Source organism: Heterodontus francisci, chromosome 11, assembly GCF_036365525.1.
Source record: "Heterodontus francisci isolate sHetFra1 chromosome 11, sHetFra1.hap1, whole genome shotgun sequence".
Lineage (NCBI taxonomy): Eukaryota > Metazoa > Chordata > Chondrichthyes > Heterodontiformes > Heterodontidae > Heterodontus > Heterodontus francisci.
The window spans coordinates 62069350-62093743 of NC_090381.1; the positions used below are offsets into that span (position 1 = coordinate 62069350).

A 24394-nucleotide genomic window follows, 5' to 3' on the forward strand; every position below is an offset into this window, starting at 1 on the left:
GGGACTTTTTGACCTGGGAAAGATGTTTACAGAGAAGTGACAGATCAAGATTTTTTGGGGTCAGGAGGCTTGACTCTTAAGATATTGTTTTTGTTTTACTTTGGACAGTCAGTTGGAGTGTGGACAGTATTCTGAAAGGAGTTTAAAAATCAACATGCCAAGGACAAAACCCCAGCTCAGCCTTTTCCATCTCTTTGAAAAGCTCTTCGAAGTGAATGTAAGAAATAGAGAAATTGATGCTGCATTTCTCCTGAAAGGCCTGCCAGAAATCCCTGTTGCCACATTTCTCCTGGAAAGCCTGCCAAACAGATCTTCAACATTACCTGAAAAGAACTGTTCGAGAAAGATTCCAGTGACAGCCATCTACGAGTATTTGGGATGCCAAACTAAAGGGACACCTGACATCTTTCCACATCTTTTTTTTCTTCAAAAATTAGCAAGTATTTGGCCAAAGTATTCTTTTTTTGTCTTTTTTGTAACAGAGCTCTAAAGAGAAAATCCCTTTATTTTTTTAGTAAACTGGCATGTGTGTGTGTGAGGGATTAAGGTAAAAAGGGAACTTTCATATTTCAATCTGTGTGCTAATGCTTTGCTTTGTTACTGGTTAAGTCTTTGTTTTATAATAAACTGATTTTTTTTTGCTTATTAAAGAAACCTGGTTGGTGTATTATATTCTGGGATAAAGAGTAGAGTATATGAATGACCGCATCGGTAACTGGATAAACATTTAAATATATGTTGTGACCTGTGGAGAAGTGAAACTAGAAAAGACTGTGCATTCCTCCCATCTCGATCATAACATATAATTGGGGACTCTGTAAGGGATGACTGAACACTGACGACGTGCTATCATAAGTGGGGTAATAATAATTGAAAAGAGGAAAAGTAAAAACAAAAAAATATATGTTTCTTGTACAACAGAGTAAAGTCTACACTACTAAGATGTCTCCATTAGTTGCTACAACCTTTCTGGGGAAGGATGATTTATCCCTGAATGATTTGAGAAACTTAACCAAGGTTAACGAAAGGATTTAACAGAACTGTTAGTGTTGAGTTAAAACCAGGAGCTAAGAAAGCAGACATAACTGGAGTGATAGCACAGCATTTGCAATTAGAAGAATAAGAAAGCAAACCAGATGATAATGTAGTTGAATTAGCTAAAATTTAGTTACAGTTGAGGCAGCTTGAGCTTGACAAAGAAAAAGAAAAGGAATGAAAGAACTTGAGCTTGAGCAAGAAAAAGAATTGGAAAAACTTAAGCTTGAACAGGAAAGAGAACTGACCATGAAAAAACTTGAACTTGAGAGACAGGAAAGGGCAAAAGAAGGAGCATTTCAAAGTGAAAGAAAAGAAAGGGATTTTGAATTAAAAAGCTGAAACTAAGTCAAAAGAGTGGCCTTGGCTCCAAGGAAAATTCCAAGGAAAGATCTGACTCCAGCCCAGGACCCAGTGGGAGAGCTGTTTAAATTTGTGCAAGCCCTCCTGAAATGTGACCAACGGGTCGTAGAGGCATTTTTCATTTCTTTTGAAAAGATAGCCAAACAGATGAAGTGGCTGAAGGAAAGCTGGACACTGTTTATGCAAAGCAGGTTGATGGGCAGAGCTCATGAAGTTTATGCCATGCTTTCTGAGGAGGCTTCTGCAGGTTATGAGATGGCAAAAAAGGCTATTCTCGCTGCTTATGAGTTAGTCCCTGAAGTGTACAGGCAGAGATTTCGGAACCTTCGGAGACAGCCTAGGCAGACATATATAGAATTTAAGACAGTAAAGCAAATTAATTTTGATTATTGGATGCGGGCACATATGAGAACGTTCGCGAACTAATTCTCCTGGAAGAATTTAAAAATTCACTGCCTCCGTTAGAACCCATGAGAGAACCAGAAGGTTTAAACAGCCAGACAGGCAGCAGAAATCACTGATGAGCTTGTTTTTAAGCCCAACCCCTTTGTCCGTCACCCCCACAAACGCGAGAAGGACAGAAGGTGGGAGGAGGAAAGGAAGGCAAGTAGCCGGGGACAGGAAGGGACAGCTGGGAATGCCCCAGGATCTCCTCCTCAGGCCAGAAAGGAAGGTGCTGAGGGTGGAAGTGATGTCCGCAAGCCTAATTGCCACAAGATGGGAGACCTTCGTGCAGAATGCTGGAAGCTGCGGGATAAACCCATAGGACTTATTGGGGTACACAAAGCCAATGCAGAGAAAGGGGCCCTGACCAAGAGCATGACAGATCAGGCTATAGCTCTGACTGCAGCTGTAAGGCCAAGTACAAAAACCACTGAGTGCGGGGGACGTGAACAAGATACCTGAGAGTTATAGGGAATTCTTGTCAAAAGGAAAAGTAACTCCTTATCCCTCAAGTGAGGCAGGTAAACCTATAGCTATATTTAGGGATACAGGAGCCACCCAAACTCTTTTGCTGGGGAAAGGCAGAACTTTTCCACCAGAGAGCGCACTGAATACCAAGATTTTAATGAATGGCATCAGTAGGGAGTATGTACCTGTACCTTTGTATCCTTTTGACAAGAATTCCCTATAACCCTCAGGTTTCTTGTCACGTCCCCCGCACTCAGTGCTTTTTGTACTTCGCCTTACAGCTGCAGTGATCAAATGTCTGGAACGGTAGCTGTAGGAGTTGTCCATAGTTTGCCTGTAGATGAAGTTGACCTACTCTTGAAGATGATTTGGCAGGAGCGAAGGTAGTAGCTTCTCCAGTAGTCACCGGAAAACCAAGCGACGTTAAAGAGACAGAACAGTTCTGATTCACTCCACGTGATATCAAGAAACGGCTGAAGGTACTGGATACTGCAAAGGCTATGGGCCGTGACAACATTCCGGCAATAGTACTGAAGACCTGTGTTTCAGAACTAGCCGTGTACCTAGCCAAGCTGTTCCAGTATAGTTACAACACTGGCATCCACCTGGCAATGTGGAAAGTTGCCCAGGTACATCCTGTCCAAAAAATGCAGGCAAATCCGATGCGGCCAATTACCGCCCTATTTGCCTACTCCCGATCATCAGCAAAGTGATGGAAGGGATCGTCGAAAGTGCTATCAAGCGGCACTTACTCAGCAATAACCTGCTCAGTGACGCTCAGTTTGGGTTCCACCAGGGCCACTCAGCTCCTAACCTCATTACAGCCTTGGTCCAAATACGGACAAAAGAGCTGAACTCAAGAGGTGAGGTGAGAGTGGACTGCCCTTGACTTCAAGGCAGCATTTGACCAAATATAGCATCAAGGAGCCCTTGCAAAACTAGAATGGGAATCAGAGGGAAAACTCTCCGCTTTTTGGAGTCATACCTAGCACAAAGGAAGAGGGCTGTGGTTGTTGGAGGTCAACCATCTCAGCTCCAGGACATCACTGCAGGAGTTCCTCAGGGTAGTATCGTAGGCCCAACCATCTTCAGCTGCTTCATCAATGACCTTCCCTCCATCACAAAGTCAGAAGTGGGGATGTTCATTGATGATTGCACTGTGTTCAGCACCACTCATGACTCCTCAGATATAGAAGCAGCCAGTGTCCATATGCAGCAAGACCTGGACAACATCCAGGCTTGGACTGATGTGTCAAGTAACATTCACGCCACACAAGTGCCAGGCAATGACCATCTCAAACAAGAGAGAATCTATCCATCTCCCCTTGACATTCAGTGGCGTTGCCATATCTGAAACCCCCACTATCAACAGCCCGGGGGTCTCTATTGACCAGAAAATGAACTGGACCAGCTCCAAATTTCACTGAGCCCCTCAAGGTAGTAATTGATGCTAGTGACCTGGGAGCCAGTGCAGTCCTGTTATAAGACAATGAACCAGGCAGAGAAAGGCCAGTGAGATACTTTTCCAAAAAGCCAAATCGACACCAAAAAAGATATTAAATAGTGGAAAAAGATACCCTAGGCTTACTCCTTGCTCTTAAGCATTTTGAGGTCTCTGTCTGCCATGACTACAGAAAGACACTGGTATATACTGATCATAACCCCCTAGCCTTTGTGGAAAAATCCAAAAACCAGAATGCCAGACTATTCTGATGGAGTTTACTATTGCAACCTTATCACTTGAAGATTATCCATATTGCGGGAAAAAATAATGTGATTGTGGATGCTTTGATTTAACTTTGCTTTGAGTTATCTGAGTGCAAAAATGGTACAAAGCAGGACTGTATTAGCTACGAGTAAAGAGTTAATGAGAATGAACGTGTAAAGTGTTTTAATATTTTTCATCTTTTTTTTCTACTCTTTGTAACGAAACACATTTAAAAAAGGCATTTCATTCCTCCAAGGATGGATGTGTTATGAAAGTGTTTCCATTTTTTGTAACATTTTGAGGACTTGTGTTTTAAAACTGTTTGAAAAGGATTTCATGAATTTTTTTTACAAGGGTCACTGAGAGGTTGTTTGAAAACAACATTTACTGGAAGTCACCTGTCTTCAGATATGTACCCAGTGGAGACCTTTTGACCTGGGAAAGATGTTAGAGAAGTGACAGATCAAAATTTTTAGGGGTCAGGAGGCTTGACTCTTAAGATATTGTTTTGGTTTTACTTTGGACAGTCAGTTAGAATGTGAACAGTGTTTTGAAAGGAATTTAAAAATGAATATGCCAAGGACAAAATCCCAGCTCAGCCTTTTCCATCACTTTGAAAAGCCGGCCAGCTTTTCCATCTCTTTGAGAAATGAGTGTAAGAAATAGAGAAATTGATGCTGCATTTCTCCTGAAAGCCTGCCAAACTGATCTTCAACATCACCTGAAAAGAACTGTTCTGGAAAGATCCCAGTGACAGCTGTCTACACGTATTTGGGACACCAAAATAAAGGGACAACTGACATCATACCACATCTTCACTTTTTTTCTTCAAAAATTAGCAAGTATTTGGCCAAAGTATTCTTTTTTTTTGTCTTTTTTTTGTAACAGAGCTCCAAAGAGAAAATCTCTTTATTCTTCGGTTAATCGGTGTGCGTGTATGTTTGAGTGGCTCAGGTAAAAATGCTTTGCTTCGTTACTGGTTAAGTCTTTGTTTTACAATAAACTGATAATGTTGTTTTTTTTAAAAAAAACCTGGTTGATGTATTTTATTCTGGGATAAAGAGTATAGTATATGATTCAAAAACAAGAAATGCTGGATTCACTCAGCAGGTCTGGCAGCATCTGTGGAAAGAGAAGCAGAGTTAACGTTTCGGGTCCGAAGAAGCGTCAGATTGACCGCATTGGTAACTGGGTAAACATTTAAATATATGTTGTGTCCTGTGGAAAAGTAGAACTAGAAAAGACAGTGCACTCCTCCCACCTCGGTCATAACACCATCTCCAATTGGCTTCTTTTATCTTCTGAATGATGTCCTTAACTCTGATTTTCCGGCATATTTCATTGTATCTGATTTTAATCACGAATGGAGATGTGTAATGTTCGCCTTTCCATTGTTCTCTGAGCTATTCACATTTTTTGTTCTATATATTTTGTAGTTGTCCATGATTCCACCCCATATGTCATGGTTGGTAGCACACACTGATCATACACCCTCCTCCTTAATGCTGGTGGTATTTTCTTATCACACAGAATATCATTGTATCTCCCAAAACAACTTCATCCTGCCCTAATCCTATTCAGTATCTCTTCATTTGTACAATCCTCTATCCTTAATGTTTGGTCGATATTTGTATTCAATAACTTTTTCAATTTCTTAGTCTTCAATTTGTATGATATATTCCATCTTAAAATTTATCATATCCTTTGTTTTTCCTTTGTGCATTTCAGTCCAATATTTTTACTCTCTTTATTTGGAGAAGAGAGGTTGAGAGGAGATTTGATAGAACTATCAAAAATCATGAGGGGGTCTGGTAAGAGTAGATAGGGAAAAACGTTCCCATGGTGGTAGGATCAAGAGCAAGAGGGCACAGGTTTAAGGCAATTGGCAAAAGAAGCAATGGCGACATGAGGAAAAACTTTTTATGTGGAGGGTGGTAAGGATCTAGAATACACTACCAGAGAGTATGGTGGAGGCAAGTTCAATCAAGACATTCAAGAGGGAATTGGTTATCTGAAAAGGATGAACGTGCAGGGCTACGAGGAGAAGGAGGGGGGAGTGGGACTAGGTAAATTGCTCCTTTGGAGAGCCAGCACAGAGATGACAGGCCGAATGGCCTCCTTCTGCGCTATAACAATTCTGTGAAGTTACTTAGTTGCACTTCCAAGTCTTTTACAGATGTAGTAATTAGTGTGACATCATCTGCAAAACATAAGTCTGTGACTTTTTCTCCATCAATATTTAATCCTCTCTACTCTAAGGGTATCTTCTTGAATACGTCTTCCATGACATAAATGTGGTGAATATTTTTGTCTCACTCCTCTTTCAATATTTATCAACTGTGTTATGTCGTTGTCGATGCATATTCTGACCGTTGCATCTGTGTTAAGGTCCTCTAGGATCTTTACATATCGCTCATTTATTCCTGTTTTCCTTAAAGCTATAAATAAATCTTAGTGTTCACTGAATCGAATGCCTTCTCGTAGTCAATAAATCCAATGCATGTCATGAAGACCCCACCTGCCAAGAATGAGGCATATTAATTTCATCATATGAACATTAATTTTAAAGTGTTGCTGGAATGAAGAAATGATTTGTTTATAGAGATCAGCAGTGGCTGGAAAACATTTGCACACTAAGAGATAGTACCTGGAGACAATAGAAAGTCCCCCCTGATCCAATGAACCCAAATGGATTTTGATCACCAGACAATGAATGTGTAAGAAAGCCAGCATTCCAGGATGCCCGTTAGGTGCAGAATCCACAAACGCAGGAGTTTGTTAAAACAGCTAGTCACATGACTAACCTGCTGGCCCAGGTTTTGTTTGAACTGCTCACAGCACAGTTTAGGTCAGATTGCAACTAAACTTCTCCTGGCTAGCTCACTCTCTCTCTCATGAATCTCTGGATCCAATGAAGTCACTTAAACCTCAAGGGAGAAAGACTCCCTACATCAAACAAGTTTTAAAGCGTGCACTGGGCCCCGACGAAACGGCAAGACTTACCGGCAATCAAAGACTCTACATTGAACTCAAAGGACAGTAAATAAATACAAGTTATTGCCTCAAATTTTTCCCCTGTATTCTTTCTACTTTTCTGTCTCTATCTGCCTGTGTGTTTATTGCATATGCATGCTAGCGTGGTCACGTCACGTATTCGCAGACATTAACTGAATTAGAGTTTAAGGTTAATAAACGTCCACCTTTCTTGTTTAAATCTAAGAAAACTTGTCTGGTTGATTTCTTTGCCTTACAATTGGAGAGCAGTGAACAAGGATTCACTGAGGGGGAGCTAAAAATGCAGTGTTTTTAAAATTGAACTCTGTTACAGTTAAACCAGGCAAAGGCTGAGAGGGAACCCCTAGACCCCTTTCTCACCTGGTCGTAACACACAGGTTCAACTGACAGTCGTTTGCCTTCTCCATGAGTTGGTTCATTGTATGTCGATGGTCTGTTATACAGTATCCTTCCCTAAACCCCACCTGTTTGCTTGGTTGGTGTTTGGCTAATGTCGTCTTTATCCTATTTTGAATAATTCTAGTTAGAAATTTTACAAATGAGACAATAGACTGATGGGTCGGTAAGGAGCTAGATTTTAAGGAGCCCTTGACATTGGGATCCATGGTGGGGGGGTGCCTGAAGATGGCCCCGGATGAGGCCCGCCACAGACTTTGATGCCAGCAAGGCCCGGCCCGATCCTCACGGCAGGGCACTGTTGCAGCACCCCCCCCCCCGCCCCCACCGCCGCTCAGCGTTGGGAGCACAATCACCGTATGCAAATAAAGTAAATTAATAGATTTGCATGTACTTACCATTAATCATGATGGCCCGCTGCACTCTTTGGCTCGACGGCCGGCACTCCCGCACCTTTGGATCCCCGCCCGGGGAAACAAGGCGCAACACTGGTGGGGAGGAGCTAAGTTTATCAGCATGGGGAAGGGGGGGAACTGGGTCAAATTAACATCATGGGTGTAGGGGATGGTGGGAAGAGTTGTAGTTGAAAGTATGTGCAGTTTGGTGGGGGGGGAGGGGAAGGTCAGATGGTAAAGCTAAGTGTTCTGCGGGGGGGGGGGGGGCAGGCATATAATTAATTTAATTATTATTGGGGGGATGGGAGAGGGGCAAAAGAAATGTATTTATTGAATTTCATTCAATTTCTCTTTAAATATTTAAATAAGCCGGTAGGGCTGTCAGCCCTTTAAAAATGTCGTCAGCGCCCGCGCACAGGCAGCTGACGGACTGCTGGGAACGGACAGCCAGTCCCCTCCACATGATCGGGAGAGCGGCCCACCCCGGCTATTTAAATGAGCCACCCGCTTGAGATTGTGTCAGCTCTTTGATGTGCTTCATAAAATTCAGCCCATAATGTCTGCTCTGTCTCCCTTTTTATGAAGAAGAATTTTTGTTCCTTGACTATTTGGTTATATAATTTAGTGAGCTGTTGGACTGTCTCATTACCTTCCTCTTTGAGTATATCACTTGTTAGTTCATCCTCCTTTGGGCCCTATTTCTTTTTATCTGTTTCAATGCATTTTCGACTTCTGCCTTGGTAACACTTGATATTTTGTTTGCGTCGGATGACACTGTTGTTTCTTAACCTTCAGATCCTTCTGCTTTGGAACTGTAAGTCCTGGTAGAAGTCTAAACATACCTTCAACACTTCTCCCCTATTTGATGTAAGGTTGCCATCTGCTTTTTTTAATTATTGATTTCTTGTTTTTGCTCTGTTTCTTTCAAAGATTTCTTTTGGTCCTCTTTCTGCTTCTAATACTGTTTTCAGTTGCTACTCTCTTCTCATCCTGTTCCTTTGGCATCGCTTTTTCCTAGCTATTTTAACCGCTTCAGCATATTCAATTTTCTGAGACTGAGTACCTTTATATCAATAGCATCAATTTCTTTGTCCTCGGTTTTTTGACTGGTTGTCTTGCTTGGTAGAGCAATTTTTGCAGCTTCTTCCATTATTATAATGACCTTGTTACATTTTGTGTAAAGGTCGAAGAGATGGGCCTTGACACAAGATGCTACATAGTCATTACAATAATAATGGAAGAACTTAAATGGGGTATAAAATGAGCGGTTCCTCTTCCTTCATAAAGTCCCCCTACCCCAGATAGATCTGCCGGTATCGGTGCCCCACCAAGCCATCAGAACTTTGGGCGCTTATAACAGCCTGCTTATAATTGCAGATTCTGGCCACTGGGTGTCTCTGCAGAGTTGTCTATGCAGAACTTTCGCTTTCACCTGCAGCTTTGATCTCATCTTCATATTAATAGCTCTATTTTCTTCCCTCTAGGCATAATATCCTGCCTTTCTGGCCAGCCTCCCCTTCCCTATATGAACACTCCACAAATCCAGGAGCACAGGCCTTTGACTTTTTTTAATGCTAAATCAAAGGGGAGGTGGGAGCAGAGGCCTTTAAGGCTTTTTAGGCTGACTGCTTAGATTTCTTTGCTGCCGCTTCCTCAAAATGTATCACCAGCCTCTGCAATCCACTATGATGTTTTACAGGGACTTGTACACACCCTGACCCCCGATGATATTTTTCAACCCCTCATCTCCAGCCACATTACCAGCCTGCTGTCTCTTAATCACCAGACCACCACCTCCACCCCCAGCCATTCAGGTAAGTTTTCCTGAGCCTGTTTTCCCTAAAAGAGGTTGGGGAGTGGCATTGCTAATCAGGGATAGTACCACAGCTGCAGAAAGGGAGGTCGTCGAGGAGGGTTTGTCTACTGAGTCAGTATGGGTGGAAGTCAGAAACAGGAAAGGAGCAGTCACTTTATTGGGAGTTTTCTATAGACCCCCCACAATAGCAACAGAGACACGGAGGAACAGATTGGGAGGCAGATTTTGGAAAGGTGCAGAAGTAACAGGGTTGTTGTCATGGGTAACTTCAACTTCCCTAATATTGATTGGAACCTCCTTAGTGCAAATAGTTTGGATGGAGCAGTTTTTGTCAGGTGTGTCCAGGAAGGTTTCCTGACTCAACATGTAGATAGGCCGACTAGAGGGGAGACTATGTTGGAGTTGATGCTTGACAACGAACCAGGCCAGGTGGCAGATCTCTCGGTGGGAGAGCATTTCGGTGATAGTGATCACAATTCCCTGACCTTTACTATCGTCATGGAGAAGGATAGGAGCAGACGGGATAGGAAAATATTTAATTGGGGGAGGAGGAATTACAATGCTATTAGGCAGGAACTGGGGAGCTTAAATTGGGAACAGATGTTCTCAGGGAAATGCACGACAGAAATGTGGAGGTTGTTTCGGGAGCACTTGCTGCGACTGCTGGATAGGTTTGTCCCGATGAGGCAAGGAAGGGATGGTAGGGTGAAGGAACCTTGGATGACAAGAGATGTGGAACAGCTAGTCAAGAGGAAGAAGGAAGCTTACTTAAGTTTGAGGAAGCAAGGATCAGACAGGCCTCTAGAGGGTTACAAGGTAGCCAGGAAGGAACTGAAGAATGGACTTAGGAGAGCTAGAAGGGGACATGAAAAATTCTTGGCGGGTAGGATTAAGGAAAATCCCAAGGTGTTCTACACTTATGTGAGGAACAAGAAGATGGCCAGAGTGAGGGTAGGGCCGATCAGGGATAGTGGAGGGAACTTGTGCCTGGAGTCGGAGGAGGTAGGGGAGGTCCTAAATGAATACTTTGCTTCAGTATTCACTAGTGAGAGGGACCTGGACGTTTGTGAGGACAGTGTGAAACAGGCTGATATGCTCGAGCAGGTTGATGTTAAGAAGGAGGATGTGCTGGAAATTTTGAAAGACATGAGGACAGATAAGTCCCCGGGGCCAGACGGGATATATCCAAGGTTATAACGGGAAGCGAGGGAAGAGATTGCCGTGCCTTTGGCGATAATCTTTGCGTCCTCACTGTCCACTGGAGTAGTACCAGATGATTGGAGGGTGGCAAATGTTATTCCCTTGTTCAAGAAAGGGAATAGGGATAACCCTGGGAATTACAGACCAGTCAGTCTTACGTTGGTGGTGGGCAAATTATTGGAGAGGATTCTGAGAGACAGGATGTATGATTATTTGGAAAAGCATAGTTTGATTAGAGACAGTCAGCATGGCTTTGTGAGGGGCAGGTCATGCCTCACAAGCCTTATTGAATTCTTGAGGATGTGACAAAACACATTGATGAAGGAAGAGCAGTGGATGTGGTGTATATGGATTTTAGCAAGGCGTTTGATAAGGTTCCCCATGGTAGGCTCATTCAGAAAGTAAGGAGGCATGGGATACAGGGAAATTTGGCTGTCTGGATACAGAATTGGCTGGCCCATAGAAGACAGAGGGTGGCAGTAGATGGAAAATATTCAGCCTGGAGCTCGGTGACCAGTGGTGTTCCGCAGGGATCTGTTCTGGGACCTCTGCTCTTTGTGATTTTTATAAATGACTTGGATGAGGAAGTGGAAGACTGGGTTAGTAAGTTTGCCGATGACACAAAGGTTGCTGGAGTTGTGGATAGTGTGGAGGGCTGTTGTAGGTTGCAACGGGACATTGACAGGATGCAGAGCTGGGCTGAGAAGTGACAGATGGAGTTCAACCTGGAAAAGTGTGAAGTGATTCATTTTGGAAGGTCGAATTTGAATGCAGATACAGGCTTAAAGACAGGATTCTTGGCAGTGTGGAGTAACAGAGGGATCTTGGGGTCCACGTCCATAGATCCCTCAAAGTTGCCACCCAAGTTGATAGGGTTGCTAAGAAGGCATATGGGGTGTTGGCTTTCATTAACAGGGGGATTGAGTTTAAGAGCCGCGAGGCTATGCTGCAGCTCTATAAAGCCCTGGTTCGACCACACTTAGAATATTGTGTTCAGTTCTGGTCGCCTCATTATAGGAAGGATGTGGAAGCTTTAGAGAGGGTGCAGAGGAGATTTACTAGGATGCTGCCTGGACTGGAGGGCATGTCTTATGAAGAAAGGTTGAGGGAGCTAGGGCTTTTCTCATTGGAGCGAAGAAGGATGAGAGGTGACTTGATAGAGATGTACAAGATGATGAGAGGCATAGATAGAGTGGATAGCCAGAGACTTTTTCCCAGGGCGGAAAGGGCTATCACCAGGGGGCATAATTTTAAGGTGATTGGAGGAAGGTTTAGGGGAGATGTCAGAGGTAGGTTCTTTACACAGAGAGCGGTGGGTGCGTGGAATGCACTGCCAGCGGCGGTAGTAGAAGCAGATACATTAGGGACATTTAAGCGACTCTTGGATAGGTACATGGATGATAGTAGAATGAAGGGTATGTAGGTAGTTTGATCTTAGAGTAGGTTAAAGGGTCGGCACAACATCGTGAGCCGAAGGGCCTGTACTGTGCTGTACTGTTCTATGTTCTAACTCTACTCCAACTCCTTCCCATTTCTGTCCCCCATTCCCTTCCGCAGTTCCCCTCCTCTTTTGCTCTTCCCTTCTCCCAATTTTCTTTCCTTCAACCTTATCCTCCCCTTGTCTCTTCTTCCTTTACCCCCCCACAATTGTGGCCTCCCCTTTCCCTACATCTGTTGGCATATATTGCCGTTCCTTTATTTTCACTGGTTCAAAATCCTAGAATTCTGGACCTAACAACACTGAGAGAGCACAATGACCACATGGTTTGCAGTGGTTCCAGAAGCTGGCCCACCACCACCTTCTAAAGGGTTAGCGAGGGACAGGCAATAAATGCCAGTCTTGTCAGCAAAGCCCATATCCAAAGAATTTTTAAAAGTAGAGTTATCTCTAAACTTTAACCTTGTTTGACCTTAACACTGTACTATGTCTCGACTATCTGGGGGGTTATTTTAATTTGGGCGATAGCATCAACATAAGTGATATCAATTTGCCCGCCTATTTTATGCCCTGCATAAATCTCCCTTCCACTGACTTCAATGGAAAGGAAAGCCAGGCTTGGTGTATGATGGGTTGCTTATTCTATATTATCCATTTTACACCATCGGCCAAAATTAATGTTATCCCCTCCTGCTCCATGTGTAAAGCTATGGAAGACTGATTAGTATCACATTATTATTATAATAATTAATATATGCACAGAATGATGGTCGGTTGCGAGGCTCATTTTCTTGAAGAAGGCTTTGTTAAGTCACAAATTAGGTGTCAAAGCTGTTGGTAAAATATAAATGCTGTGTATATATTATACATAAAACAACCATGACTTCAATGCAGGTGCACAAAGGACAGAGTGCTCAAATGACTTTATAAACTACTCACAAATATTTCTTTATCTTTCATAACATCTTCAGAATTCTTTGGTTTTGTAATTGATGGACAACTCAGATGTCTCAGTACAAATCAAAGTGTGTATACATTGACAAATTAATTTTCAACTTTACCTATGAAGTCTTAATGAACCTTAAGTGTATTATAGTACAAAGATTACCTACCTGGACTTCAATCTTAAGGCTTTCTTGTTTTCTGCAGTTTTTCTTCCATTTAAATTCTGTTCATGCAAAAGCTTTGTTTTGTGTTCACGATCCAGTATTTCTTTAGGAAACAGGCTTTTCTCATCAAAAGCTACTTTTAGTGCTGTAATGTATTGGAAATACAGAATGTTTATTGCTTTGATAAGTTCCTTTATGCTCACATAAATAAGGATTGCGACTTAATTCTCAATCTCTATTCATATTATATCTACACAAAAGGTCTGCTACCTTGATCACTTATAAAGCATAAAACATTTTAACAATACTGAAAGATATGAGAAATTGGCAGCCTATGTCTTTCGAACCTTTCTAAAGTTGTGTGACATTTTAGTAGAATATAATTGCCCATTAATGTTCCCTTCTCCTACATTTTTAATAATAACTATGATGAACAATGAACAGTCATCATGTGTTTAGATAAATATAAATGATTTGTTTGAAGTGCTTGATGGTGACACTAGGGTCCCAGTTTTAACCTAAGCTACACAGCCGGAATGGGTTGGATTTGGGACATTTGCCCGTTTTACACCCTGCCTGATTTGATGCTGCTTTGGAGTCAATGGAGCGTAAAATTATGTGGGGTGGAGATTACAGAGCACATAGAAAACTGAAAAAGTGACAGCAGCACCGGACATTTGCAATGAGAACTTTTAGTTATTTCTTGCACTCAACAAAACAATTCTAAACATTATCATTTCAGTATGGTGTCTGAAACTGTTATCTGGTTTTGTCCTAAAATGTAACTATTTGCATTTGGTACTCCAGTACGTGTTAGAGAAGTAGACTTAAGGCATTATTTCTTCACTCGAGCAACAGAAAGCTGTGTTTTGTGGGCCTCCTGATCTGCTGCAGAACTATGACCTTTCCTGTTGTGCTTCAAACCTGGACTGGATTTTGTTCTCCTCCAGGTATTGGGTTCCGTGGTGGGGGAGGTTTGAAGATGGCTCCGGATGAGGCCCCCCATGGACCTCGACACCGGGAGGGCCTGGCCCGATCCTCCCAGTGACCGCGAGGTTCTGTGGCAGCATCCCCACCGCTGGACAACGGGACCTCAATTAAAATATTCAAATGAATAAAATTAATAAATTTAAATAGACTTACCTGCAATCTTGAGGAGCTGCCGCAATCTTCGGCATGGCTGCCGGCACTCAAGCGCCTTCAGATCCCCATCTGGGGAAATGAGGAGCCACACTGGTGGGGCAGGGGGAGGAGGTAATTGTTAACGGGGGGTGGGAAAGGAGCATATGAAATTTATTCATTTAATTTTGGGGGGTACGACTTTAAAAATTTAAATTGGGCAGCAGGGCTGGCTGCCCTTTAAAAATGGTGTCAGTGCCTGTGCACAGGCAGCTGATACCATTGCCAGGGACTGACAGCCTGCCCCCTGCACAAGATATTGGGGGGTGGGGGGAGGCGGCCAACCCAACTATTTAAATTAGCTGCTGCATTTAAGATCGTAGCCGCTCTTCAGCGTGTGGCCCACGTGGGTGGGTCATTTTTTGAGCTCGCCGATCCAGCCCCATATGTCTTAGCATGTCAGTTCCAAGTCAACTTTTAAACATTTAGGACTTCTTTTTAAATTGATCATTTTGTATTACCCTTTGCCCTCCTACAGGCCCACTGGAAGGAAATTTAGAAATGGGACAGCCATTCTTGTGGCAATAGTTAGGGGGAACGGGAGTCCTTGAGCTGGCCCAAGTGCTCTCAAGGGGCTGCAACCTGGCAGCACTTTGGTCAGGGGAAGAGCTGACAGGCCAAGTAGCACTTGGGAGGTGAGACTTTCCAGCCCTCAGGGAAACAAGGTACTGGCAACTTTTTAGGGAAAGCGGACTGACAGTCTATTCAATTACTTGGCTGGTATTGACAGGTCCAACATGCAAGGGTAAGTTTGGTGATCTTTGTTGAAAGAAGTATGCAATTTTTAATACATTTATTAAGTTAGAAATGTAACAGAGATATATAATACAATAGGAAAGTAATATGATTAATAAAACAACTAATTGTTTTTGAGTGATTTGATTGGCTTTGTGGTGATTACTAGTTCCTGATTGATAACCGTGAAAAGGTGAGTGATTAGTTTTCTACAAGTTGAAAAAGTGAGTGATTGGTTTTGTATCTGTTGCTGGTTCTTAATTGGGACTGCCAGCTTTTCCTACTTGTTTAATAAAGGTATGATATTTGATCAAATCAACATGGTTAACATTGACAAATAGTGATCATTTAAGCTAATCAAACCAACACTACTGTCATGCAGGCCCCCACCTGCCAAGAATGAGGCACATTAATTTCACCACATGAACATTGATTTTTAAACTGTTACTAGAGTAAAGAAAGAACTTGCTTTTAAAAACACCAGACTCTTGACTGGAGGGATATTTGCATAGTAACAGACAGTACTTGGAAAGGAGGGGGCCTCTCCCTGCTCCAATTTAATCCACAATGGACTTTTGATTACCAGACGTTGAAGGTGGAGAAGCTAGCATTCCAGGTTGACTGCTAAGATGCTCCCAATAAACAGGAGAGACCTGGTCAAACCAGTCAGTCACATGACCACCTGCTGCCCAATTAGGCGAGTTTTAAACTGGAGAAACAGTGTTTGAAGACAGCAAGCATTTTTGCTCCTGGACTAAGAACATCTCTCTCCTGTCTGCTCTCATCAGCTTTGGAATCCATTGAAGACATATAAACATCAAGAGAAAAAAGTCTCCGACAGTGACCAAGGTTTAAGAAGAATACTGGACCCCAAGAAAAAGCAAGATCTACCCACACATAAGGACCACAGCGAGCTCAAAGCACAGTAACAAAAACCCCACTGCAGAGATTGCCTCAAACGTCTCCACTATTTTCCTTCTGCTCTTTTCTGTCTCTATTTGCATGTGCATATCGCGTATGCATGCTCGCATGGGGCAGAGTGTGTATCTGTAGGCGTTAACTGAATTACAGTTTAAGGTTTAATAAATTTCACTTTTCTTCTTTAAACCTAAGAAAGCCTGTTTGTGCTCATTTCTTTGCCTTATAATTGGAAAGCGGTGAACAAGGATTCACCAAGGGGGAGCTCAAAACACAATGTGTTTAAACAAAACCCTGTTACAATAAGACCAGATGAAGGCTAAAAGGGACCTCTAGACACCTTTCTCACCTGGTCGTAACACTATATACATATTTAAAACACTGGAAATGATTTATAGCTTGTTGTACACATTTAAGGTGTGATGTAGACTAGAATGCAAGACATAAAATTATATAGAATATGAATAAATATTTAAATAAAAATGCAGTTAAATTTGCATCAACACTAGTTTTATCAAACTAAAGGCTGCAGCTGAACCCATTACTTTTTCATTAACAGTACATTTTCTCAATTCCTTATTTCTCAAATTTCCGAGTGTGAATTATGCCATTTAAGAACTTACTGGTGAACTTTTGGACTTGAAATGTATATTTCAGCCGCATCTTTGAAACTCAGTTATAAATGCTATAAAGGAATTAATTACTCACTTTCAGACAATGGAGGGAATATCAGCTTTGCATTATCAGCCTCTTCAATCTTTACATCAAAGTATTTATGGGGGTTCTGCAGAAAGTCTGGTTTTGACACATCAGTGATTTTCTCCAAGTCTTCCATATGTAGGGAGCTAAATGTTCCTGTCAAGTCAATCCACAAATAAAACAAAACAAATATCTCTTCAAATAAACATGTTATAAGCAAGTAGATATTTTTCAGTTTTGTGCTTTTACATGAATTTAGAAAATATATGTAGGGAAATCACAGATAGGTGTAGGAATTATAGGGTTGTAATAGTAGGTGATTTTAACTTCCCTAATATTGACCGGGACTGCCTTAGTGCTAAAGGATCAGGTGGGGAAGAATTTGTTAAGTGTGTCCAGGATAGTTTTCTGAAGCCGCATGTGGATGGTCCTACTAGAGAAGGGGCTACACTCAACCTCCTCTCAGGAAATGAGGATGGGAAGGTGGTTGATGTGACAGTGGGAGAGCAGTTTGGGACCAGTGACCATAACTCTATTAGCTTCAAGATAGTTATGGAAAAGGATAGGACTGGTCCTCAGGTTGAAGTCCTAAATTGGGGGAAGGCTAATTTCGATGGCATCAGACAGGAACTCTCAAAAGTTGAATGGGAGAGGCTGTTTACTGGTAAAGGGACGTCTGGCAAGTGGGAGGCTTTTAAAAGTGAGATAGGCAGAGTTCAGGGCCGGCATGTTCCTGTTAGATGGAAGGGCAAGGCTGGCACGTTTAACAAACCTTGGTTGACGAGGAATATTGAGGGTCTGGTCAGAACAAAGGAGGAGGCATATGTCAGGTATAGGTAGCTGGGATCCAGTGAGTCCCTTGAGGAGTATAAGGACATAGGAGTATAGGAGTACACTTAAGAAGGAAATTAGGAGGGCGAAAAGGGGCCATGAGATTTCCCTGGCAGATAAGGTAAAGGAGAATCCTAAAAGATTCTATAAGTATATTAAGATAAAAGGGTAGCTAGGGAGAGAGTACGTCCCCTTAAGGATCAGTGTGGTAATCTATGTGTGGAGCCACGGGAAATGGGCGAGGTCTTAAATGAATACTTCTCGTCTGTATTTACCGTGGAGAAGGTCATGGAAGCTAGTGAGTTCAAGGGAGGGAACACCGATATCCTGGAGTATATCAACATTACAAAGGGGGAGGTGTTGGAGGTTTTGAAGCGCAGTAAGATGAATAAACCCCCAGGGCCTGACCAGGTGTATCCTAGGATGCTATGGGAAGCAAGGGAGGAGATTGCTGGGGCCCTGGCAGAGATTTTTGTGTCATCATTAGCCACGGGTGAGATACCAGAAGACTGGAGGATAGCTAATGTTGTGCCTTTATTTAAGAAGGGCAGCAGGGATAAGTCAGGAAACTACAGGCCGGTGAGCCTTACATCAGTGGTGGAAGGTTATTGGAAGGGATTCTGAGAGACAGGATTTATATGCATTTGGAAAGGCAAGGTCTGATTACGGATAGTCAGCATGGCTTTGTGCGTAGGAAATCATGTCTCACGAATTTGATTGAGTTTTTCGAGGAGGTGACCAAGAGGATTGATGAGGGCAGGGCGGTGGATCCAGGGTGAGCTAGCCAATTGGATGCAAAATTGGCTTGGTGATAGGAGACAGAGGGTGGTAGTGGAGGGTTGGTTTTCAGATTGGAGGCCGGTGACCAGTGGTGTCTGTTGTTTGTCATATATATTAATGACTTGGATGTGAATGTAGGGGGCATGATTAGTAAGTTTGTAGATGACACCAAAATTGGTGGTATAGTGGACAGTGAAGAAGGTTGTCTAAGGTTACAACAGGATATAGATCAACTGGGAAAGTGGGCAAGGGAGTGGCAAATGGAATTTAATGCAGACAAGTGCCAAGTGATGCATTTTGGGAAGTTAAACCAGGGCAGGACATATACAGTGAATGGCAGGGCCCTGGGGAGTGTTGTTGAGCAGACAGACCTTGGGGTTCAAGTACATAGTTCCCTGAAAGTGGCAACACAGGTAAACAGGGTGAAGAAGGCATATGGCATGCTTGCCTTCATCGGCCGAGGCACTGAGTACAAGAGTTGTACATAACTCTACTCTACTCTCTACTGTTATAATGTTAGTTAGGCTGCACTTGGAGTACTGTGTGCAGTTCTGGTCGCCGCACAACAGGAAAGATGTGATTAAGATAGAGAGGGTGCAGAAAAGATTCACAAGGATGTTGCCTGGTTTGGAGGGCTTGAGTTATAAAGAGAGATTGGATCGCTGGGTCTCTTTTCCTTGGAGCAAAGGAGGCTGAGAGGGGACATGATAGAGGTATATAAAATTATGAGAAGCATAGATAGGGTAGATAGCCAGAGTCTGTTTCCCATGGTAGGGGTGACTAAAACTAGAGGGCATAGATTTAAGATGAGAGGGAGGAGGTTTAAAGTGGATCAAAGGGGTAAATTTTTCACACAAAGAATAGTGGGTATCTGGAATGAGCTGCCTGAGGAGGTGGTGCAGGCAGGAACAGTAGCAACATTTAAGAGGCATCTGGACAGGTACTTGAATGAGCAAGGCATAGAAGGATATGGAATTAATGCAGGCAGGTGGGATTAGTATAGATAGGCATTATGGTCGGCATGGACATGGTGGGCCGAAGGGCCTGTTTCTATGCTGTATGACTCTATAATTTTAAGCAGATATTTCTTTATACACTATCATTCTGCTACTGCAGAATTAAGAAAACAGTAAGAATATTTGAGACACAAATGGGAAATCAAAGTTAGTAAGTTCATTGAACAACCCAAAATCATAATTAGAATTAGTGATAGGTTAGATCCTATTTTAAGAAGGATCTGCGGCTACTCTGCATCAAACTAAAATTCAATTGAATTGCATAAAATAGAGAACTGTACTATTGTACAAAGAGTAATTCATTCACTTGTATAAAAACATGTTTTATTGGCAGTGTTGGGCATTTTTTCCATGCAACAGCTAAAATTGTATAAATCAATTTTCCAGGTTGCAATGCTTCATTGATGAGTATTTTCTTGTCTCCTTCGCAGCAGTATAATGTGGTGCTCTAGTCAGTGAAGGGATTTAAAACACAATGGGGGAAATTTTATCCCTGTGGTGGGGGTCTTGACGTCCGGAGAAATTGACGCCGAGATCCCTGCGTTGCCTCTTCTATAGAAGGCCGCCGAATGTAGTGCCAATTAGGCACTTAACTGGACAGGGGCGGGCCTCCCACAGGATCAAGGACCCCAGCACCGCAAGTCCTGCTCTTGCAGAGCTACCGGCCAATCAGAGGCCGGCAGCTGTAGCCCCACCATGGAGCTGGTGACTGCTGCTGCAAGTGCATCTGCCGGAGGCCCAGGAGTGTCACTGTAACTAGGCCTCAGGTAGGTCAGGGCTGGAGGGGGTTCGGCAGCAAGGGTAAGGTGATGGCCCACAGCAGTTCCCCCTCCCCCGCACCCACCTTCCCGATACCAGGTCTCTCATTCATACACTAAATGCCTTTTAACGAGGGACCCCCCCCCCACCCCACCACCTAGAGCCAGGAAGCAGCCCGCACCGTTTTTCATGCCATGTTTCCTTGTTTCCTGTGCAGCGACAGGGCTGCCTGCTGCATGGCTATTTGCGGCTTTGGCAGGGAGCGGCCCTTAATTGGGTATTAATTGCCCAGTTAAGGGCCTGGATTGTTGGCGGGGCGACAGGCCTTCCCGCCCCGGACTAAATTTTGGCGGAGGTGGGATGGTGGTGGGAACCCCCCCCCCCCCCCCCACCACCACCATCCCACCCAATTTTATGCTCTCCCCACCTCCAAACCCGCCATGAGGGAGAGCAAAGATTCCGCCCAATACTCGGTTTAAGTATTGATAAATAGCATTATTGCTACTGGAATTAAGTTTAACCTTCATTTATGTATTGGTTTAAAAGTAAATCTTTTGATAAATACTTGAATTTTCAATTGTTGAATACAATTGAGAAAATGAGAGGAAGCACTTCTGGCCTATGAATTCTTTTAATTTCCCTGAAAAAGTCAAATCCAATTTTACAGCAGTTAGTAGTATATACTTTGTTATGTGCAAATATGAGCTATGAATTTGGAGATCTGTAGCAATAACTTTTAATGATGGCATCAAAATGGCGTTTATGACATTTTATTCAGCTTAGTCTGCAAATTCGTGAGGTTAATATTGTGCAAAGTTACACAATGGTAGACTTTGTATCTGTAAAAACCTAATATTCTATAAAAGACATTGGGCTGGATTTTATTAGCTCGCCACGATCTGCGGCAGCACGCTCTGAACTCGGCGGCCTTCCGCCACAGAGATGCTACCGCCAGGCCCCCACGATATTACGCATGAGGGGCTTGTTTAAATAGAGGGGGTGGAGCAGCCGCCACTGATGACGTAGAGGGTCAGCCGCCGTGTACCGGCAACGGCGTCCAGCATCACTGCGCAGGCGCAGGCACTGGTACCATTTTTAAAGAGCTTCAAGCCCTTCAGTAACATTTCAATATTTCAAGGTCCCGGTCTCTGGGAAATAACAATAGCATTTTATTTCCACTCTAAATCCCGTCTCCCACCCTCCAATGGGTATATTTTATACAAATTGCCCTCTCCCCCCATAATAAAATTTTTTGATATTCTGAACATTTCCCCCCCTAAATTTGTTCCCTTGAACACTCAACCCCTTCCCACCATCCCCACAGCCAATAAAAATTGTTTTCCCCATTCCTCCACCCCTCGGGCCCTGAAAATTTTATTCCTTCCCTCTGCCCACCAGGTTATTGCTTCGGAACTCCGACATCAGCATGGGACAACCAGCAGGTAGGTTCATATAAATCTAATTTATGTTAATTTGAATATTTGGATGAAGGCCCCACCGCCAAGCGGCGGGGTGGGGGGGTGGCGGCACCAAGGTCCCCCCGCCGCCGGTAATATGCGGCGGCTTCTTATCGATGTCGGGCATCAAGGCAGGCCGCTCCCTGCTGAATTTTACAGGCACCCCCACCACGACCCATGGTGTCGAGGGGCTGGTAAAATTCAGCCCATTGTAATCTTAAATATCCATTAAAATTCTTAAATGAGCCAGTGAAAACTGAACTAGTCAGTGGTTCAATTTTGAAATAATTAATTTAAAGCTTCATTTAAACTCTTTTATACCTGTTCAACCAAGGAACAGATCAAAATATATTTAAATGTGATTGTAGCTGCAACTTCTAACTTCACAGGCTGTATCCAGGTCAACTGTTTTCAAACAATTATAAACGTTATCATTAGCCAGAATATTCTGAGAGTCACATTATAAATTAGGTTTAATAAACTGCAAAATCTCCATATTCATTTGCAATAGCTAATTGTATTTTTAAAAACACAACTCTTAAGTTGGTCACTTGTATTTTCTCATAAGGCCTGACTATAAATCTACTTTACAGAAAATTAGGTTTGTTTGCTGAACAGTATTGTTTTGGTTGTGAGTTCCTCACTAATTTTTTTTAACTTTATAAGAAATCCTAATAGATCAGCTCCTATGTAATGCAATATTATCCAAGTATAAGTTTATATGTAGAAAGATTATTCTTACCAATAGGGTTTTGTATTTTGCCGCAAGTAGACAGCTGGGGTCTTGGTCTTTTTTGGATTCTGTTTTCTCTAAATGTTTTACCTAAAACTGTACTTTTCCATATGTTCACCCTAAAAGAAAAAATTTCGAAGATACTTAAGAGATACAAAAATGTTAAGGCTTATATTTAGAAACTACACATTTTTCCAACATTTCTGTAACTCATTTTAAAGCAGGTATCTATTTAAGAACTTCTACCTTGACTTTTAGTGAATATTCATATCTCCTACATCAAAATGTTTACTATGGCCGGGATTTTATGCTGGTGACAGGGATCTCGACGTCTGGAAAAAGCGACGCTGAGAACCCTACATTGCCTCTTGATGGAAGGGCCGCCAAATCTAATGTCAATCAGGCACTTAAGTGGACAGCAGTGGGCCTTCCACGGGATCAAGGACCCCAGTGATGAAAGTCTCGCCCTCGGAGAGCTGCTGGCCAATCAGAGGCCGACAGCTCTTCCACTGAGCAGTGCCACTGCGGAGGCCGTGGCTGCTGCCGAAGGAGCACTTACCTGAGGCCCAGGAGTGTTGCTGGACCCAGGCCACAGGTAGGTCAGGGCGGGAGGGGTCTTGTGGGGTGTGGGTCGTGGGGGAGGGGGGTTATTAGCAAGTGCAGGGGGTGGCTCTCAGTGGGGCCCCACCACTTCTTGATGCCGGATCCCTCATTCAGGCACTAAGTGCCTTTTAACAAGGGACCCCCCTCCCACCCCTGGAGCCAGGAAGCAGCCCGCACTGTTTTGCATGTCGTGCTTCCTGTGCAGTGACAGGGCGGCCTGTCGTATGGCTAATTGCAGCTGTGGTGGGAAGAAGCCCTTAATTGGGCATTTGTTGCCCAGTTAAGGGCCTCACCTGGCAGTGCAGCGGGACAGCCATTCACAGGCCTTCCCGCCCCGGACTAAATTTTTGCGGAGGCGGGAAGGTGGCAGGGTCCCCTATATGCCCCACCCACCACCACCCCACCTGGTTTTATGCTCTCCCCGCCTCCAAACCCACCACAGGGGAAGAGCATAAAATTCCCCCCATATGTCAGGTGCAGATGAAATATGTCTTTGGTAACTCATTAATAAAAATGATTAAAATGCATTATAACTTTCAATATGGTTTGGTTAAGTATCCATTTTCTATTATGAAAAGCTGAAACTGAAAAAGCCAATTTAGGGGTCCAAGTACAGAAATCACTAAAAGCTAGTGGGCAGATACTAAAAAAAATTAACCAAGCTAGTGGAATGTTGGCCTTTATCGCAAGGAGGCTGGAATACAAAGGGTGGAAGTTACGTTACAGTTATATAAAGTTCTCGTTAGACACCTCTAGAGTACTGCATTTAATTCTGGGCACTGCATCTCAGAAAGGTTATACTGATGTTGGAGGTGCAGAGCAAATTCACCAGCGTGATAACAGGACTAAAAGGGTTAAATTACGAGGGCAGGTTGCATAGACTAGGCTTTGCAGTTTCTAACATATGCAAGAGTAAGTAGTGATCTAATTAAGGTGTTTAAGATGATTAAAGTTATGCAATAGGGTAGATGGAGAGAAACTATTTCCCCCGGTGGGGGAGTCCAGAACAAGGGACTTTAAAATTAGAGCTAGGCCATTCAGGGGCAATATCAGGAAGCACTTCTTCACACAAAGGGCTGAATTTGTTTTCATCCCGACGGTGGGTTTCATGGTGGAAGACCGCCGAATCAGGGCAGAATCGCCCACCACAGAACCCAACGCCGTGAATCCTGGTTCCAATCCTGGGGGGGCGGGATAGATCAATGACGACCTACCCACCCTAAGTCCAATTAAGGGGCTCTTCCTGCCGCTGCTAGGATCTTGCCAGTGGTGCGGGGGGGGGGGGGGGGTTGGTGGG

The 24394-nt window shown here is 43.3% G+C and overlaps 1 protein-coding gene across 8 annotated transcripts in view; it reads right to left on the reverse strand.

Moving 5' to 3' along the window:
* LOC137374884 (cilia- and flagella-associated protein 337-like) overlaps window positions 1-24394 on the reverse strand; it is a 95737-nt gene that overhangs the window by 10153 nt on the left and 61190 nt on the right. For 7 of the 8 annotated variants that reach the window (XM_068041457.1, XM_068041454.1, XM_068041460.1 and 4 more), the window contains 3 exons: window positions 22504-22613; window positions 16928-17074; window positions 13391-13532 (listed from right to left, as the gene is read on the reverse strand). In XM_068041457.1, coding sequence (XP_067897558.1) covers window positions 13391-13532; window positions 16928-17074; window positions 22504-22613 — 399 coding nt within the window. Of the gene's footprint in view, window positions 1-13390; window positions 13533-16927; window positions 17075-22503; window positions 22614-24394 lie in introns of those variants that run through there. The other variant, XM_068041461.1, reaches the window with a different exon arrangement.